General features: G+C 40.6%; 1 protein-coding gene across 2 annotated transcripts in view; it reads left to right on the top strand.

The window, feature by feature from the left end:
- Positions 1 to 484: 484 nt before the first annotated feature.
- Positions 485 to 20,079, top strand: part of nova2 (NOVA alternative splicing regulator 2) — a 72,174-nt gene continuing 52,579 nt past the window's right edge. Inside the window, exons 1-3 of one of the 2 annotated variants that reach the window (XM_063907512.1) lie at positions 485 to 1,354; positions 3,968 to 4,036; positions 18,041 to 18,184. In XM_063907512.1, coding sequence (XP_063763582.1) covers positions 1,198 to 1,354; positions 3,968 to 4,036; positions 18,041 to 18,184 — 370 coding nt within the window. In that variant the 5' untranslated portion in view covers positions 485 to 1,197. The remainder of the gene's footprint in view (positions 1,355 to 3,967; positions 4,037 to 18,040; positions 18,185 to 20,079) is intronic. The other variant, XM_063907513.1, reaches the window with a different exon arrangement.

Here is a 20,079-nt window from a genome sequence, read left to right on the forward strand (position 1 = left end):
AATTATTATTTATTCTTTTGAGCCCTCATACCCTGACCATTTTAACGGACGCTCTAATGTTTATTTGATGGACACTTCGACATCTTTAACCGCCCACTAATGTATCTTTTGTGCAAATCATTTCCATAAAAACCTGCAGAATTGTAATAGTTACATTTCACTGATGTGCTGTAGGTTAATTAAATCCACTGTTGTTTTTTTAACTGCAAAAAATGTTGGTCTTGGAGGCTAAACCAGAATAAAAATGATAGAAAATACATACTTCTAGCCTTTCATAGCCTAAATCATTTCCTCAGATTTGTTTCCTTGGGTTAAAAAGCAACACAACACAAAGACAAGTCGCTCTTTTTCTTAAGCGTTGGGGAAACCCAATTTTACGGAGTGCATTTGAATGCATCTCAAGGCCCTGTGACGTCAGCCGCTCCCCTGCGCTCCCTCGCGCAGCCAGTCAGAGAAGGGATGCTCTGAACGCAAGACTGCAGCATCTTCACCGAGAGAAGGAGCAGGAAAAAAACTCGTCTCTTTCTCTGTGTTCCTCCAACTCTGCGTCTCCGGACCCTCTTCACCCACCGTCACCCTCCGTCACCCCGGGGTGTCTGCATGATCGGAGCCAGCACAGGATAAGAAGAAACACATTATATTAGCCTACAAATAACCCACCGGATTTTTTTTATTGCTTCACCGACCCTTTCTTGCTTTCTCCGGTTGATTTCACCTCTTTGTCTTTCGGTATTGTTTTTGTTTTGTTTTATTTATTGTTGCGGAGGAGCGCCACCATCCTGCACTGCCTGACATGAGTACGCTCTTTTGTGTGTTTGCAGCGGAATGACACACATATCATAGCCCGCATATCAGAAGCTTGATGGAAGATTGACGCTCTATTTGTACGTTTTTCAGTAGCTTAGATCATCATCCATCTGCAGAGGTTTCGGATTTTCTCCCCCCTCTGACTCGATCATCCGCCGCTCGGTTTCTTTCTCTCTGTCCCTGCGCAGCATCTTGGTACGCACGGCGCACCACGGAGAAACGCGCAGAGCCTTCTCCCGTCCGTAAGAAACAGGCGTATTTTTCCAATTCCCAGATCGCTTTCGCCTTCTCCAAGGACTCATCTGCACAGCTACGCTGCGTTAAAAAAAAACGGGAAAAGGGGGGATTTAAACGCAAACGCAGCCCAAGCATCCAAGAGCAAGCTCGAAAATGATGGCCGGCGGAGCAGTACAGCAAAACGGGATTTTTTCAAATCCTCACCATCACAATCAACAACCACACATGGAGTCCGATCCCCCAGACTCACGTAAAAGACCCCTGGAGACTCCCACGGAGGCCAGCAGCACCAAACGCACAAACACAGGAGGTAAGGACACCGATCGGGATGCGGGGAGCTGTTCGGGTTTGAATGTTTGTCCTGAGGCAGTGAAAGGAGAGCAGGTTGATCTGAATCTAGGCGCACACGGTGGCATGCTACAGCTCACATGCATATATGTGTGTTGCAATTACTCAGGGATATAGATATAAGATGCTAAACAAAAAAGATCCGCTTTTTAATCAGGGTTAAAATAACATTGGGCCGCCGCTTTCGGTGGAACAATGAGAGGGGCTGAGGGGGGATTTGGAGGGAAGCCACGGCTCACATTCTGCCTGTTTTAGCCTCCTTAGATCAGCCCAATTGGGTGTTTTTTTCCTTTATTGCGTCTTAAGATTTACGCGCAGCCACAGCGGCCATGCTGGAGCCAGAATGAGGATGTAAACAAGTGAAAGCCAGATCAGGCCGGTGCTTGATGGCAGGCTCTCATCCCGCCGACGGATGACCTTGTGATAATCTCACACATCAGCCCCCATCGCCGCTTTGTGTACAATTACAAAAGCGGATAAACAAGCGGACTCACATTAACAGCAGGCCCGTGGTGAGCCAGAGAGAGCAGAATGCGACAGTGTGTGTGTTACTGCAGCATGTCAGTGTGTGTGTGTGTGTGTGTGTGTGTGTGTGTGTGTGTGTGTGTGTGTGTGTATTCTGATCATGCTCTGCTGTCCTGATTCTAATAACCTGCAGCTGGAAGGGAGATTCCCCCCGCTCTTTCTGTAGATTTTCCAATCATGTTTCTTCATTATTCTCTGGTTGGTTGAAATATGGATATGTCACCATGGTAATCACCATATTTGGTTTTTGTTTACATGCTGTCATGCGCCAAGCATTCCCATCACCCGGCATTAAAACCATCAGTACTATATCCTGGCCATGCACCCATTCATGGACATTTAAATACACAACACCTTGAAATGTGTTAACAAACACATGTTCCCATAATAATTTAGGCGACTGTAACCGTAGACCGATAATAAGAGCGTCATAATCAGGACGCCTGTTCCTTTAAGAGTCACAGACACATATCTCATTTACGTGACTGATACAAATATTGACCTGCATAAAATAGGACTGGAATTATTAATTGTTAATTTGATCTGTTTAGACTTTACAGTTTTTCATATAAAAATGTATAATTTAGACTGAAATATGTTTCCCTGGGCTCAACAGTTTTAATTAAAACTCTCAACCTAAACAATGATGATTGTAAGGTAATTGAGTTAATGTTAGTTTATACTCAGAGACAAATTATGTGAAATAAATTAAAAGTCAACAAAATAAAATCTGAGATTATTTGAAAATGTATGCAAGGACTTTTATACTTCAGGTGTTTCAAGAAAAGAACCTCCATGATTTTAATCATGACTAGATGACATCTGATTTTTGCCGCTATGATTTAAAAGACATTAAAATAGCCAAGAGATTTGCCTCAGAAAGCAATCAATTATGGGTGATTTACTATAATGCAAGCAGGTGTGGGGGTTTGTCTTAATGTATTCACGACAAACCCATTGAGATGGAGTCGCTCGTCCTCAAAATAAAAGGTGGCATGATACGAAACACCGAATAGAGAATGAATAAAACAACAGTAGAGAATAACAAAAAACGACATTGGAAACCAAGCAAATATTGAGTTTAGTCAACATAAAAGAGTGTGTTTGTACACTTATTTTTACCTAATTTCATTGCAGTGGTGACCGAAAACATTCAGAGTAACTCAATTTGAGATAACTTGTTGAACACTTTAATTCGTGTTCATCAATTGGAACATGTAACTTTGTCGGGTTTACAGTGTGTACAGGGTCTGGAGACTTATACATTTATTTACATTTTTGGGTGAGCTGCTCCTTTTCATTAAAAACCGAAAACAAGAGGACGGTCATTCTCACAGCTTCAGAAACATGGCAGCTGGCTATAATTAAAAAGAGAGAGTGTCCGGCCGAGGAGGGGTTAGCCGCAGGTTAGCGATTGTGTTTAACTGCAGATCGATGCACTCGCAGCACTAAAGTCTCCTCTTCGCTGTATGCAAAAAGCCCAGGCTGCCCCCCCCCCACCCCAGGGACACCATCCTCCTGCCTGAACAGAGAGCTCGTCCATTTAGACAAATGAAAAGGTTGGGATGATGATGATGATGATGAGGAGCACGGCCGAGTAGGCTTTCACTCAGGCAGAGAGGAAGGCCAACTCTCCTTCAGCCGGCAGCATCAGGCTCATGATGGGATGGTTGAAAATAAAGTTGCTCCCACACACACTTCACTAGGACAAACAGAGGAATCAGAGCTGGGTTGTGGATTTTTGTGAAAAAGTAAATTCAATTCTCTTTAAAAAAAAATGTCTCTTTGTGTAAATGACATTATTTTTATTATATGACTGCTTGTAATCAGATTACGCAGATGAGATGAGCTGAGACGATCATTTTATTTCACTATTAAAATGCAGAGATAAATATAATTTCACTGAGAGTATGTTTTTGTCTTTATATATATTGACGCTGCTCTGCAATTTTTAAAAGAAAGTGCTGCTAAGAGATCATATCAATGGTTGTTTCTCTGTATGATTAGCTTACACCACGCACCCCCACCCCTGTGCTTCCTCTCTCTGTAGTGGCCTTCCTGCAGCCCCTTTTTGAAACTGAAGGCATTGTATTCCCTCACCAAGAAACTGAGACTCATGGTAAGAGAGACTTCGCTTTTGATCTTCTACCTGTTTTTATTTTTTATCTTTAACCTAACCTTCTTCAATGCAGGAGTGGTTCATGTCGTGTTCCTGAAGGTCACATCCTGCAATCTAAATGTTAGGGGAAATTCAATTTACAAGCTTTAAATGCTGCCTAAATAGGATTTAAAGTAACACCCTCATATTCTACTCATGATCCAGGATAATGCATGTTGATATTGTTTTCTATTGTATGTGATCAGTTCCATGACATCCATTCCCATGCTTTTTACACAAATTATTTTGTCATGATATACATCAATCATTGCTGTGCAGATGAATTCTGATGACCTTTGACCTCATGCTGACCATGTCACCAAAGCTTTATGACTGCTGATGTAATGTGGAAATGTTCTTTCAAGTTTGATATACTGCATTGCCCGCCGCGCAACCGCTATCAGTAAATGTCAAATGACTGTAGTTAACCCTTTCTCTTCTTCACAGGGAGTTTTAGGAAGAAGACACGTTTTTATATTGAAATATTTTGTCTGCGACTGGTTTTTTGTGCAGGATTTAATCACATGTGCATGTTTTAGTGAGGGAATCGGCATTAGAGGGAGGGAGCTGGTCATCCGTCAGAGGTACAGGATGACAGGAGACTGCTGTAACCCCCCCGGGGGTCATAAATCACAGCAATGTCTCATAAAGGCTGAAGGTCTTAAAGATGAAAAGATCAATGAGTAGCTGCAGTAGCTGCACCCCCACCGGCCCTCTAATCCACCCACCCAAACCCCATTCTTATCTCCATAGCTCCCCTCACCCCGAACCAGCATGCCCCCCCCCCCAACATTAAAGGAATTCTGATTCCTCTCTAATCATGTACATATATGATCACAGGCGTTTCATGAGCTCATTGTTAATATTTGATTTTAGTTTCAGAGGTTAATACTTGGATCATTTTCAAAGCCAGGCTTGATCGTGATTGGCTGAATGAATAATTGTAGTTGTTACATAATTCAAGCTGTCGGCCAATCAGAGATCAATGTTTCATGGTTACATTTTTAGCCAAAACTACATTTACTTGGAGAAAAAACTTAGACGAAATGTATTCTTTTCCTGGAAAAAAGCATATTAGACATTATAATCAGAATACCTTAGAGTTTAGAGCATAATAATTGAGTTTAAAGTGGTCAACATGATATAAGGATAATATTTTAAGGATATCTAAGGCTACTCAGAAGGAGGAAACAAGACATACTATTTTTTGCAAAGAAAAGTACTTTTAAAAAAAGAACCCATTTCAGTTTCAGCATCAACAGTTAAAATGCATTATTTATGACACACAGTTTGAAAGGTTAAAAAAGATTTACTCATTTACATATTCTTGATCTTTTCTTTGTTGTTGGAGGCAACATTTTGTAATGATAATATAATTTAGTATTTCTCAGCAACAAAATGGTAATAATTCCCTATTTTGCCGCAAATGGTAGTAACTTTTGGGTGGAAAACATTCATGGATGGCTCACGCTTTCCATTGTCACTACGAACTGATATTTGTTTGGAGTACTATAACCAATACTGATAGTTCAATCTCTAACAGCAGCCACAGTCTAATAGGAAAGTTTCAGATTCAGTCCATTAACAACAAATGCAGCTTTCAGGGGAAATAAACAGCTTGTGTAAGCCATAAAGAAGTGTTATGTAAGCACAAACAGAATAAAAAATATGTTGCTGTTTTTTACCGATCCTCATGTAGGTGGTCCGAACATGTGAGTAAATGCCTACAGGTTCAACAATCAGGGAAAATGTTTGCTGACTCGTACTTACGGACCTCTTAGTCCTTTCATTAATTTATATTACAGTCTCTTCTCTCGATGTAGTACATTCATTTAGTAAATGGACCGACTGGCAAGCCGGTGTTTGGAAGGAGGAGGGGGCGATGTCCTTGCTCAGTGACATTAGGGGACTAGGGGAAGATTCCTTCGTGTGTGTGTGCGGTTTGTCTTTGTGCTCTTGTCTGATTTGAGTTGCAAAAATCAGAGATTAATTAGACGCTCAAAGGGGTGTGTAGATGATTTATGGCTCCGCAGATGGACACACGCTCATGTACTAACCCAACATGCTGTGAAGGGAGTCTTCACTGTATGAGACAGGGCCTTTGATGCTATTGATCCGAGTGTTTTCCGTTGCTCCGGGAGCTGAGCGGAGCATCTTTTTTTTCGGGACGTCCATACAAAGGAGGGCTGCCTTCCTCGCATTGATCAACTGTCGGGACTAGGGAGGAAAAAGCCCCATATTTGACTTTGAACACTGGGAAATAGATTTGAGAGGGGTTGGTTATAAATACGACCAACCCTATAACAGTGTGATCCACAGAGCATGAACAAATATGTTTATTTTAAAAAATATGCAGCATTTTATGGTTAATACGTTCAATGTCGAGCAGTAGTTTTATGAAACAGTGTTTCGGTAGACCAGAGAACACGGCGTCTTCCTCTGCGACACGCCTGTTTTTGTTCTCTCGCGATTCCGAGCCCTTTCGTCCTTTTCCTTTCTCCCCATCTTCCTCTCCTCCTCATCCATACTAATCATGCTCTAGTTCAGACCGTCACGACTGAGCCCTCATCCTCCTCCTCCCTTCCTCGTCCTCCCATCGCTTCGTCCTCCACCCACCCCCTTCATCAGTCGCAGGCTGCCATTGACGACGCTCGCTCGGCAACCGCTTGCGAAAGCTGTCGATCGATTTGCGGCCGCCGTCGGGCAGTAGTAGCCTCAACTCTCCTTCTCCTCCTCCACCCTCTCCTTTTCCGTTTTTTTTTTTTCAAACCACTGCGTCAAAGTAGAAAAGAAGCAGCCATTGTACAGGGTGGGGTGAAGGCGCTGAGAGGTGGGAATGTTTCCACAAAGAAAGGCATGTGATTGGTGGAGCGAGGCGCCGGTCACAGCTTTCTGGTCGCTGATAGGCTGGGAGAGTGGGGCGGTGATGAATATGGATAAGGGAGCGATGAAAGGGCCAATGCAGCGAGGACGACTGGAAGGGCCCCCGACTCTGAAATAGCCTTGGTCCATGAACAATACACACACATAGACACACACTGAGGGGGGAAAATAGAGGCGGCTGCTTTAGTTATCTTTGCTAGCATATCCACCATGTCTGCATCCATTTCTACGTAGATGATAGAATTTGCTTAAGTATGAAGGCATTTCATTGGCTCTCCGTTAACCTCTATTCAGACTAAATACCAGGATGTTGTTTTTCTATGAGATTTCTGATTTCTGATGAATAGATGGAGGCATAACCCCGTCTTTTTCCGCTCACTCTATATATTATTTAGATTTCTTTCTAATTTGAGTTGCTAAATGGGAGATTTTTATTATTTTTCTTTATAAAGATTTGTGGGCGTGTTAAAAACAACCTTTCTGTAAAAGGGATTGCTGGCATGAAAACATAACACAGTATTATACTTATACTGCCTTCAAATGGTCAAAATCTAGATGTGTGGCATTAAGGAATTAGATATTACTGATCAGAAGTCACTCTGTACCTGTATCTATGAATTTGACTCTTTTTTAAAAACATTTTTTTCTCAAAGAAATGTGACGGTTTTATAGTGACTGCTCGCAGCTTCTGAATCTCGTGATTGAGAAATTGGAGCGTCCGCTGCTGGCTGAAACTCATTGTGGAAAATGTCAAGTCTAAATTGAGTAAATGACGTGGGAAAAGTGAAATATAGCCGCTGCAGAGGCAGAGCTGAGAATGATAAAGATAGAGATATTTCCTTTTGCGAGCTCTTCTGGGTTTATGAGTGACGACGGCCATCTTTCAGAGCGAAGACAGCTGGTCAAAGCCTCTCTGCTGGAGAGCTTTACGTGTGTGTGTGTGTGTGTGTGTGTGTGTGTGTGTGTGTGTGTGTGTGTGTGTGTGTGTGTGTGTGTGTGTGTGTGTGAATGCTACCTCCCAACAAAAGAGCAGAGGGTTTGGGGGGTGTGTTAGACAAAGCCTGCCCCCCCCCTAACTCTCCCTGCTTAGGGGAGATGAATATTTTCCAAGTCCCAAGAGCCTCAATACCAGTACCCCCTTCATCAGCTGGGTTGTGTCCCCCCCACCGCCTTTCCCCAACCTAATGTGGGATTCACATCTGACGTTTCTATACAAAGCCGTACAAGATTCTGGTTTGGACCGCTTGGGTACATTTGACCCATTTTACTTTGTAAAGACAGTTTTGGAATTGTTCAGAGTTTCCCTTAAAGGACTGAAACCCAAGCTCACCAATGTTTTGCTTTAAACAATGGTGTAACTTTGAATCAGCTACATTCAATCTACAGATTTCTATTCCCTACCATTTTCTCATGAGCATCTGATCAATTTATAGTTAACTGACTGTAACTTCCTAACGCTAAGTAAAGCGTGTGAGGAATAGTAACAGAACATGAGCAATGATTTGTTATCTTCTGCCCCCCCCTGCCACTTCCCCTGCCCCTGCAGGCCCATGGACACCAGATCCCAGGATTTGAGCCTCCAATCCCCGAGCATGGAGAGCCTATTCTGGGCTTGTTGGTCCACAGGGGCCTTAGCAACAGATTGCACTGTTTACTCATCCAGTTATGTCGTTGCAGAGGACCATTTATTATTTATTGTGAACGACCTCTAAGTCTCAGAACCCCCCTGGCCCCCCGATCCCACATCCCCCTTTCTTGACCCACCGGGCCTTAAACATGAAAACGCACACACACAGAGACTTACAGCTTGATGAATTTATGAAGACTTTTCTACAGCATGCAAACACACGGAGCAGGATGTGGAGCAGTTACTGTCTGACCTTGTCGCTTGTGCTGCTAAACTTCATGACAACTTTCTAGGAGTTGAGAGCCACATTTTTACACAGTGGTAGTAAACACATTTCCTGTGTGTGTGTGTGTGTGTGTGTGTGTGTGTGTGTGTGTGTGTGTGTGTGTGTGTGTGTGTGTGTGTGTGTGTGTGTGTGTGTGTGTGTGTGTGTGTGTGTGTGTGTGTGTGTGTGTGAGTGTTGTGAGTACTCAGTACTTTTCTATTTGGGACAAAAGTGCCCATAAGGTAAAGCACTACAACTTAAGAGAAGACTTGTTTTAAGGTTAGGGAAGGGGTAAGCAGAAAGTAACAATAAGGGCTAGGGTTTGTGAGAGTAGTGAAAACAAAGACACTCATCCCAGCAACCAGTGGGGAACCTTGTAGTTACACAGCTGTGGACACACCATATCTACACACACACAGTGATTATATTTTAGTTATCTGAAACCTTGTCCCAGTTGGACAGTTGCCCTTCTTTAACCTTGGGATTGTTTAAAATGAGCCTGAAATTAAAAGAATACAGTATACATTGTTAGCATCTATTTTAGGATAACTTGAAATTGATTGTGGATAAATAAACGGGGCCTTTTATCTCAAGCAACATTCAGTTCAGTACTGCAGGATACCTACGATTGATATAAAATAAAAGCAAGGCAGGTTATTTAATATTTAATTTGCTAAACAATTCTTTACAGAATAACCAAGATACATTAGAAAATGTGGCGTTGGAGGGAGGGATGGGCTGTCATTGTGGTCAATCTCGCGGCCCTTCTCGCGAGATTAAGTGTCTTTAGAGATGCTAGGGTTAGGGTTAGGGTTAGGGTTAACTAAATACTGTCATTCGAAGTGGGGTTGGCAACATCCGATTGGTTTTTCGGTTGGATTGTACCTAACCGAGTGTCTTGCATGGTTTTAGGAACCACACAAAATACTCCCTGCATACTTTCTGACAGCTTAAACATTAAGACTTAATCAGTAACAATCACCACATCTGTAATTAGGATGTTTTTCTTGTTCTTACTTAGACTGAAAATGTACATGCTCATTATGTTGTCAGCGTGAGACAGTCGCTGCACACGAGAGACTGAGACGCTGAATCTTTGAAGATGCTTCATATCAACAAGTGGGGAAAATAGCAGCAGAGAACATTGAGGCAGACATCATACTGTCACATCTCTGAACACACACATTAGCCGGCCCGTGGTATTTCCACAGTGGAGTCATTTCACCTCCATGTTTTAAAGTGTTGACCTCATATCTCGAATTTATTTCCTGAGAATAATTGTATTAAAATGTTTAACAACATAAATGACAGCCTTTTAGATTTGTGTTATATTTTGTAATATACAGTACATACAATTAAACACAACACAGAGTATCTGTATTGACTCACACAAAAGGGTAAAGGGAAAGAAATAGGGCTAAAAATAAAAATAAATCCAACAAGCTTCAATTTAATAACAATTGGTAATCTGGTACACAGTGGAGTATGTTTACTGTTAAATATTCAAACAGATATGATTTTAAGGGAATACTGTCTATACAACCAAAAAAAAAAAAATTGGTGTCCATTACAATCTCTGCATTGTAGCTCTTACACCTTTCAAGAACAATTCAACCTTTCTGCATGGCCATAAGGAAAGATATGTCCACATTTTAAAATACATTTTCTGTCAGTCACTTTATTCGGGATTCTTGTAAACTGATTTTTATTTTTACCAGATGTTTTTTTCTGTTTCTTTTTTCCCTAAAGAGAAAAATATTTCACTTAACCTCTAGACATTTTGCCATGAATAAGAAGTTTAGTTTTCACCATAACTATTTAATTTGCCGAGCTGTGAGAGGCATCATGGCGTGGGCGAGTGTTTTGTGACCTCTATGGGATTTTGAAGTCCGTGTTGACACTGATGGGTCGGACGTGGCGAGCGGAGCCTGCGGCTGCTTATTATGCTCTGGTAGATTGACATGCATGAGTATCACCTGCACACCTGGGATGTGGGATGACACACTGGAGGGAACATGGGGTATAATTACACATAATTAGAATTTTAAATGTGACAGGGAGATAAATGAGGCTTGGCTTTTTTTCTGGAACGGTGGTAAAAACGTAACCAAACGGTGCTCTGAGTGGGTGAGGGGTTCACTCCGGATCACGAGGACGACACTGACATGAGTGGCAGGACCAATTCAACATCAGCATTATTTAAACACTTTCCTTTTTGGTCTCCACAGTGGGGGTGTCTCATATAAGCATTGGTGGAAAGTAACAAGTATCGAACTTAGCATTTGATTATATTTCAGTATGAAAAGAAGCTGTTTTCTTATTTGCAGTAGTGGAAGAAGTACTCAGGTATTTTATTTCAGTAAAAGTAATAATACCACTGTGTACAAATGCTCTGTTACAAGTAAAAGTCCTGCATTTGAAATGTAACTTAAGTGAAAATTCAATGTACTGACATCCAAGAACCAAGAGTAAAGTAGTTATTGTGCAGAATGTCCATTTTCTGAAGAATAAATATAATATTTCTGAACTGTAATTACTGATCCATTAATTTTGCAGCTGGTAAAGGTAGAACAATTGTTATCAGTTTTTATATTGCCATATATCTTAATACATTTTGAATAAATCATAATCTATTATCTGAATTATATTTTTTATGAATAATGTAAAGCTGCAAGGTAACTAGTGATTCACTTTAAATGTGAGTCAATAGTTAATATTTGCCTCCAAAATATAGTGGAGTAAAAGTGAAAAAAGTGGGATGAAATGGGAATGCTCAAGTACAATAACCACTTAAGTGTACTTAGAGAACTTAAAAAGGGATCAATATCCCTGTTCAATTTATTAAGGTAGTAAGTTGTATATTGTATCACACAACAAATCACTCTTTGTTTTGTTTCACTCCTTTTATCATGCTTCTACTTTGTGCTTTTATCAATCTCTTGCCAATCAAGTATTTGATCTTAACTTAATTGGTAGAATATATAAATCACATCATTTTATCACACTGTTTTATAACTCACTGCTTTATAAAGTACACAGAGTACCGTTTCAGAGCTTTTACTTTGAAACCACAAGATCTTGAAAAAGAGATGCATTAGTTATTTGGCTCTGACTGTAACATGTAAGAGGCTCTTAACAACAGCAGATACAAGTGGAGGAATGTTGATAAAAGTTCTGTAAACAGTATCATTAGTGCAGTGGGGGAGGAAGGGGCAGATAGTGCAGCTCTTTTCATTATATTTTCAGATTTCAACAAAAAATTGACTCACGGCAGTTATTAAAGCTGCTAAAAGCAAAGTGTAATTCAATCTGTGTTACATAACCCTGTTAACAAACTCAACTCTGGAGACCTGCAGGGCTGTTTCACATTGAGTTTAACAAAATGTTTGTATTTGTTATGCCTTCCTAGTGTGGAAAACTGCAGTTTAGAGGCATAAATACTTTCTAAATGCAACAAAAATCAATGACCCGAATGTAATTCTTTATACCATACGCAGGGCCATGTTGTATGATTTTTTTGATAGTTGTTTTTTTAGTTTAATTTCAATGTTGTTTTACATTCTATGCTGCATTTATGACTATATATATTTACATTTTTGCCATGGTAACAATGTACAAGTGTTACAGACAACTCTGATGAACATGAGTCACTCATTACCTCCTTTTATAAACGTGATGAGTCATGTTGCCAAGGTGTAGGCTTGTTTATGAGACATGCAAAACAGTCTGTTTGTGGAGGGGGTGTGTGTGAGTGTGTGTGCTCTTTTAGCTGCAGATGCACTTCTACATTTGTGTGCATGCATACACGTGGGTGTGTGGATGTGTGTGTGTGTTTCGTATTTACCAATTCCCCTGCTTTATTAATACAGGCTGGTTATAATTAGATATAGCCTCTATCTAAAGGAGGTCAGTCCAAGGCTCCATACTCAAAGTGGGTCACTGCAGCACACTGAGGAGAGGAGAGGAGAGGAGAGGAGAGGAGAGGAGAGGAGAGGAGAGGAGAGGAGAGGAGAGGAGAGGAGAAAGTGTAATTGAGAGGATAGGACACAAGACTAGAGGAATCAAGAGGAGGAAATGAAAAGGAGGGAGGAAAGAATCGTAACAAAGAGAAGACACAGATTTAGGCCACGACCATGTGACATTACTTCATGCTCAGAAACAAAGTGCTGCTGTGAGCATTGTTAATATCAGGGCGAGCAGAACTCTGTCGGCTGAGGGAAAGATACATCGCAGCTAATCAGCGACAACCAGTGACAACCAGCCTCTAAAGATGGACATAATAATGGCAGCCAGCTCCTCCATGCTTGCACTTAAAACATGAGGATGAGAAATGTTCTGAAAATAATTACGAAACTGTGAGAGTTTTATTCAAAGCTCTCAGTTCCTCAAAAAATGACAAATCAATCCAAAAAAACGGGGAATAAATAACAAGGAATCACAGGCAAATATAGCTCCAATCCAAAGAAACAGGTTGTGAAGATTTTTTTTTGTAAACTTGTTTCTTAATGGTTTGTCAGATTCAGTCTCTATCTCGCTCAGTAGTCAGTGGTCAGATCTGAGCCACATCATACACCTACTTAGCTTATGCTCGATTTGCAGGCAGATTCAATAAGTAATGTGATCATTTACACCTCTTGGACTGCTCCTGAGAAATGTTTTAAGTAACGGATACACAGTCAGAGGATGACGGAAGTAAGGAAGAAGCATATGATATACAGATGATAGGAAAGTAGGATGATTCAAAAAGAAAGAAGAAGTGGGTCAGTCGGTGTTTGGAAGCATGCCGTTGGAGCTCGAAGAAATCCAAAGGGAAGAGCATTTAACTTAAAGCAAGGTTTGAAACACCTCACTTAAAACGCTCATGAGGGAACTCTGATTAACACATTTTTCTAACAAAGGAAGCTGAACCTTCTTTGCTTAATGAAGACGAGAGTTAGGCTGATTTTTTTCTCCCCTCTGCATCCATGTCTGCAGTTTGTATTTCATCACTCTCAGAGCTGAGGCAGGGAAGGGAGTGTCGGGTTTCCTGTGTGTGTGCTCATGCTTTCACTTGGCTGTACACTCACAGATGAGAACACAGCCCTCCCATATTTAAAACTGTACTACAATCCCTCCACACACAGCACAGAACTTTGGTAAACATGGAAAGACAGTTTGCTGAGACGGGATTTTCAGTGCTTGAAAGAAACAGCTACTATCAAAAAGTGATTAGTTGAACAAGTTTGCAGTTTGTTCTACTGTTGTGTAGATTTTAGGAGCAAGGAAGTAGTGTACTTTTGCTTTGATGAATAAAGTGGGCTATTCCTTCTTTTGTTTTCCAAGATCCTCGTTGAGCAGCCTCCCCACAATCCATTATTTACCATTAGAAGACTTACATAGTCTAAACTTTCTTGAAATGACTGTGTTACATGGACTTGGGTCATTAGTTATTTCTATTTATGTTACAGTCTTGTAACATCAACAGCTTCTAGCTTATAAGGACTGTTCAAAATATAAATCATAATAACAATCCTTAAACCATTTTCTGGAATCTCCAATATTTCTAATATGGCATGAAAAAAAAAAATGAAAGAAAGTAATTCACAGTTGTTATGAACCCTTAATGTACAGTGGCCGACAGCTGCCAATGTGCCCAAAACATTTCCACCAGGGGAAACTTGCTGCAGTTTAATAATGCAAAAATAAAAACATAAATGTGTTAAAACCCATCAAGATCTTCACCAACTTGATGAAATATGCAGGGTTTAGTAAAAGCGCTGCATAAACCATAAACAATCCAGAGTCTTTAATGATTCTCTAAGTTGTACAGCCGTTTGAGACTGTAGCTAACATAGCTAGCATCTCTTTGCTAAATGATGTACTAATCAACCTGAGCAGAGGCCTGATCAGCCAGAATAACAAAACAAATTCTTGTGGGGGTGTGCAGTGTGTTTTACTAATTAAAAGTATTTATAGTGAGGTGTCACAAACACCTCTGTTCCACTGTTGTTTTGCTGCAAGTGTTAAAGGGATTTAATGGGAGTTACAGCTATTAAAAAGCCTTTTATAATACTCGGTGGAACCATATGGGATCGTGAATCTTCCATCTGCTTACACCTGTGCATCCGCGGCATAAAACAACAGGATCTTTTGAATAGTTTTGTATGTTTTAGGTTCAGTGTCTTTAGTTGTTAACGTGTGTTTCAGACTGAGAGCAGCGTTGTTACAAGGTGCCTCGCCCTTGCAGGAAGTGTGCCCTTGTAATAATAATTCTATTTTAATCTGTCTCCTGAGGGTCTGTGTCCTGGATTATCATATATGAAGAATGCTGCTCCAGAGGGGAGCTGAGAAACATGAATCAGTGCAGTTTAAAGAAAAAGAACTCTGAAACTAGAAACTATAGAGCAGTAGATTCACTGCCTCCAAAAAGTGGATTTAGTAAAGTTTCTTAGAATTATACCAAAAAACAGTTAATGTAAAACAACTTTTATTCTATAATATATTTGGGGTCCTTTCATAGTGCTTTTAAACTCTTCTATCCAAGGACTCATTTTTAATGATGCAATGTGTGATATTAATACTAAGGTTGCATGTTTTCAAAATAGCTACATAGGGCTTGGATAATTTGCATAAATTAAATCTATAGCAATATCTTTCCATGCTGATAGTTTTGATTTGATTTGTTTAGCTTTTGAGCAATGGCAAATTAAACGAGATTTGTAACTATACAAACAATAGGGGTTATTTTGATTAAACCTTTCATATTAATCTTTTATTAGACAGTATTTGCTCAAGTGTAAGAATAAAAATGATGTATGCAGAACAAGTTCATAAGAAAGTTCTAGAATGTTGGGTTTATTGTTGTTTATTATTATGGGAAGGATGGCATCTCATCATCATGTGTCAGTTTTAAAGGCAGACTCTCCTGTTAGACAGAGGAATTTGTGTGAAAAAGTCCTTAAAAAAGGAGCTGAGAATGTTGACCTACAGCTTGTTGACTTCATCACCATAGTAACAAAGGCCAGCTGTTTAGGAATGGGAGGGATTTTGCTCTTATTGAGTCTTGCACTCCAAAAAAGGTTGTTGTTGACAAGCCTGGTTGCTCAATAACCTGTCTTTTTGCACGATGGGTAAAAAGTGAAAATATGTGCTCGTTTTGAGCTCAGCTGGGAGCATATTTCAATGTGTTAGGGTTAGGGAAATGCTTTATGGCTGTAAAAGAAAAAGCACATTGTGTAGTATCTATGTGATTCTCTCCTGAAGGGGCAGGTCGCTGGTTCTTCCTGAATGAGACAGTGTCAGGAGAGGACTGTCTCTTCTCTTTCTCTATCACAGTGTTGTCAGAGAAGCAGCGGGCTACAATCCAAAGGTCGCAGGATCAGTGCGAGTCTTGCTTCAGGTCAGCGTGTCACTGAGCGGAGCTGCTGAAAGTGTCCCCGCTCTGAATGATGCCCGCATGGAAACATATGCTTTGACCTTTAGGTTTATTCCCCTTGAACCCAAACTGATGCACAAAAGCACTGAAGCTGTTCCCCTGTCTAGGGAGTCTAGCAAAAAACAAACATTTAGTCAAAAATGTCAGATGTTATCTAGTGAGAGGACACACCTTCAATTCAAGTTGCTTTGATTCACATGCAACGACATGTTTGTCACTCCAAGTTTTTTGGCGGAGCTCATCATTTCAATAGCTCCAACTGACAAGATTCCTCTTAATTGTATAACTAAAGTTAACTAAAACAAGTGTACTCACCTGGCTTGTACAGTGTGACGTCTGGTCATTTTTTATAAGTGTTTACAATTAATTATTTGTTCAAGAGTCTGCAAGGGCCGTCAAATAAAACCCATAGGATGCAGGTAGGAAAATAAACTGACAGCGTGTCATTTCTTTTTGTGGGTTTCTTCAAGTTTAAAGGTTTTTTGTCATACGCAAGATAGCAACAGATGTAGAATGTAAATTTGGCAATGGAAATCTGTAGTCCATGGCTCAGCGCAACATACAATATACTTAAGACAAAAAAGCAAACAGACTCAAATACCATTTAAGTATTAGTGATATATCACATCCTACAAATCTTATCATACAGACTTAAAACACATATATAATTGGAACAGATCCTGTTAAAAGAACCACTCAACAATCCTTTAAATATGTGTTTAAATGAAGATGAATATTATAGTGTTTAAAATGATCAGTCCCTGCATATCATGATTGCAACGTCAGTTAAAAAAATCACAATTACATACTTTTTCCAAATCGTGCATCCCTAACAGGTTGTCTCGTCAGTTGGAAGGCGCGCTTCTTTTTTCCATCAGGCTGATTCTGTATTTTTCCGTAAAGATCTGGCTGCTGACAGTGAGAGACATCTTTATCCCATTCGGACAATTAGTTAAGCTCCGGGATGAAATCACAAGAACGCATGACACAGGCTTCATTTTGACTTTTGTATTGAGAGTTCCACTGACTATAAGCTGCTGCAGGTGGATCTCCGTGATATCTGAATCAGCTCGCCTGCACATATGTCGGGGGGCATGTGGTGTTATGCATTCACAAGGCGTCACATCCACAAGCGTTGTTTGAATTTCATTAGCTTTAATAACAAAAGCGACACACGGCATATTGTTCAGCCCCAAACCCCCCCCACTCTTGTGCCAAGGCAATGACGAGGACCAGATTCCTCGGGCCTGACGCTGAAATTAGATCAGACCAATCTAGAGAGAGTGTTTAGAGGCTCGCTACAAACGGACACGCAGAGAAAGAGGGGAGATAACAGATTCATCAGATTATGGAAATAATGAGTTGTCATGGATATCAGTCATCGTTTGATGCGGCTGGATTTATGCAGCCCGAGGAGGCTTCGGATGGTCGGTTGAGAGGGGGCGGTTGGGGGGATTTGGATGGAGACAAATTATTCTGCTTTGGCGTAGTGAGGCGGCACCAGCCTGCATCTGTTCTGTCAGATTGTGATTACTGACAAACACTTCCAATTCCCAGTTTGTATTGATGAGAAATAACTTTCCCTTTAAAACAACCATAAAACTGCCATAAAACAAGAAAAAAGCAATATCAAGAGGCGGGCATGAGGACAAAGGTTCAAACAGACCAATAATGCATACTGTGGCTTTTTTAACAAATGAATTTCCTTTTTTTAATGTAAACAACATGCACTGCTGTTGCTCTCTCTGACTTCCTGTTTCCTGTTTTCTTCTGCAGAGGAAGGCGAGTACTTCCTGAAGGTTCTGATTCCCAGCTATGCTGCGGGTTCTATCATCGGTAAGGGAGGTCAGACCATCGTCCAGCTGCAGAAAGAGACCGGAGCCACCATCAAACTGTCCAAATCCAAAGACTTCTACCCAGGTAAGAAACCACCCCCAATCCCCCACCCCCCACCCCTGCCATTTTTGCATGTAAAAATACAATAATGATTCAATTATTATCAATTAGCCCTTTGCTGCAACCCTCAATTCAATATTTTTACAAGGTGTCCTTTTGCTTCATCATGAGAACAATACATTTGAACAGTGACGATGGATGAATGAGGTCATTGGTGGATGAATGAGAAACAGTGAAAATATATCCATAAATACATTTGCTGTATCGATCTGTCCTTGTAAAAGAAGTGAAGGATGGAAGGAATGGATGTGCAATGTGTTTCGACCCAGGAAACATTTATTATCTCAGAAGTCACCCATGAGTTTATCATAATGATAAAACAGCTGTTAAATCTGATGCTGAGGGGCATCTCTGATCAGTTTCCTTCAGATCAGACCCGCTGACCTCCGGCTTTTTGTTGACATTAACAATTAAAGCCTCATTTCAGCACTGACGGTCAGATTTATGGATTTATATAGGCCGCGATGTCCCTGTGTGCGTGTAGGTTTGTGTGCGTGTCCTTAAAACTTTGTGTTGACAGACGTGAGTCCTGAGAGAAACCCCCCCACCAACACACACACACACACACACACACACACACACACACACACACACACACACACACACACACACACACACACACACACACACACACACACAGTCAGACGGATCAGGATTACAGGATCAGAGGTGAAATTGTGTTTGTCTAAACTCTTAATTCTGTCCTGATTTCACATGTGACTGCAGCAGAGAGGAGGAGGAGGATGTGATCTGTGTGTGTGTGTGTGTGTGTGTGTGTGTGTGTGTGTGTGTGTGTGTGTGTGTGTGTGTGTGTGTGTGTGTGTGTGTCCTTCCCTGTGAGTCAGAGGTTTTGGTTGTTTGTTTGAGCTGTGTAAGAGAGGGAATGGATTAAGACTTGCATGTTTGTCAAATGCAGCTATGTGACATTAATATGACAGACCTCATTTATTTTCTGCCTTTTTTTGCAATAAAAGATGAGCATTTAACATCCTTAAAAAGTACTTTTTCAACCTTTGTTAAACCAAGACCACAATCTATTCTTACCCTCAAATGAGTGCTTAGAGTTGTCATCACATAAACCATCAACATTATTCATGCTTTCGTTCCCAGGAGTGGATATTGTTTTACAGTTATGTACATGAGTGAAGGTTTGGTTTGTAAAGACCTCCAGAAAAACTGCTCTCTGACAAATTTGAAGTATAACAAAACATAACTGCGGTTTGACTCCTCTTCTGTCTCCAAAACCTCAAACCACGTGGAAAAACAACAGCTACAGCCCCCCCCCCCCGAGCCAATCACAGCAGGCGGTCTCTCCAGCTCGGCTAAAGACTTTTCGTACACATAGTGTTCTGCTTTTAAAAACGTTTCAGCCTGGGATTCATGCCGCAAATCTGTGTTGGTTTCTGTGAGCAAAGAGCTGGGGAATACATATTTTTTTAAAATCCTCATAAAATGTGTTGGTGTGTATAACATAACTGTGCTGCAGTCCTGGCCGAGACTCTCTGAAGACAATATAGTTAGAAAAATAATGCAAAGGGAAAAAAATACATTTACAATCGCAAAGCCATTTTTTAGGTTTGCACAGAAGAAAATGCTTATAATGGGAAGTAAAATGCATTTCTGGTGCCTAGTTTTTACTCTAAATAATTAAAAAAAAAGTAAAACCTTGAGTTTTTGCCAGTGTGAAACATAAATTCCAGGATGATTCATTTTGGAAATACCAATCTACTTGGTGAAGTATTTTCCTTAGCTTGAGTTAACATCATGTCCTGTGTTCAGTCCAGCTGCAAAAGCCCCTTTATTCCTCTATTTTAAACTCCACAACAATCTCCAATCTCTTTAGTTTGAAATTCAGCTCT

The sequence above is a fragment of the Eleginops maclovinus genome, chromosome 18, assembly GCF_036324505.1.
Source record: "Eleginops maclovinus isolate JMC-PN-2008 ecotype Puerto Natales chromosome 18, JC_Emac_rtc_rv5, whole genome shotgun sequence".
Taxonomy (NCBI): Eukaryota; Metazoa; Chordata; class Actinopteri; order Perciformes; family Eleginopidae; genus Eleginops; species Eleginops maclovinus.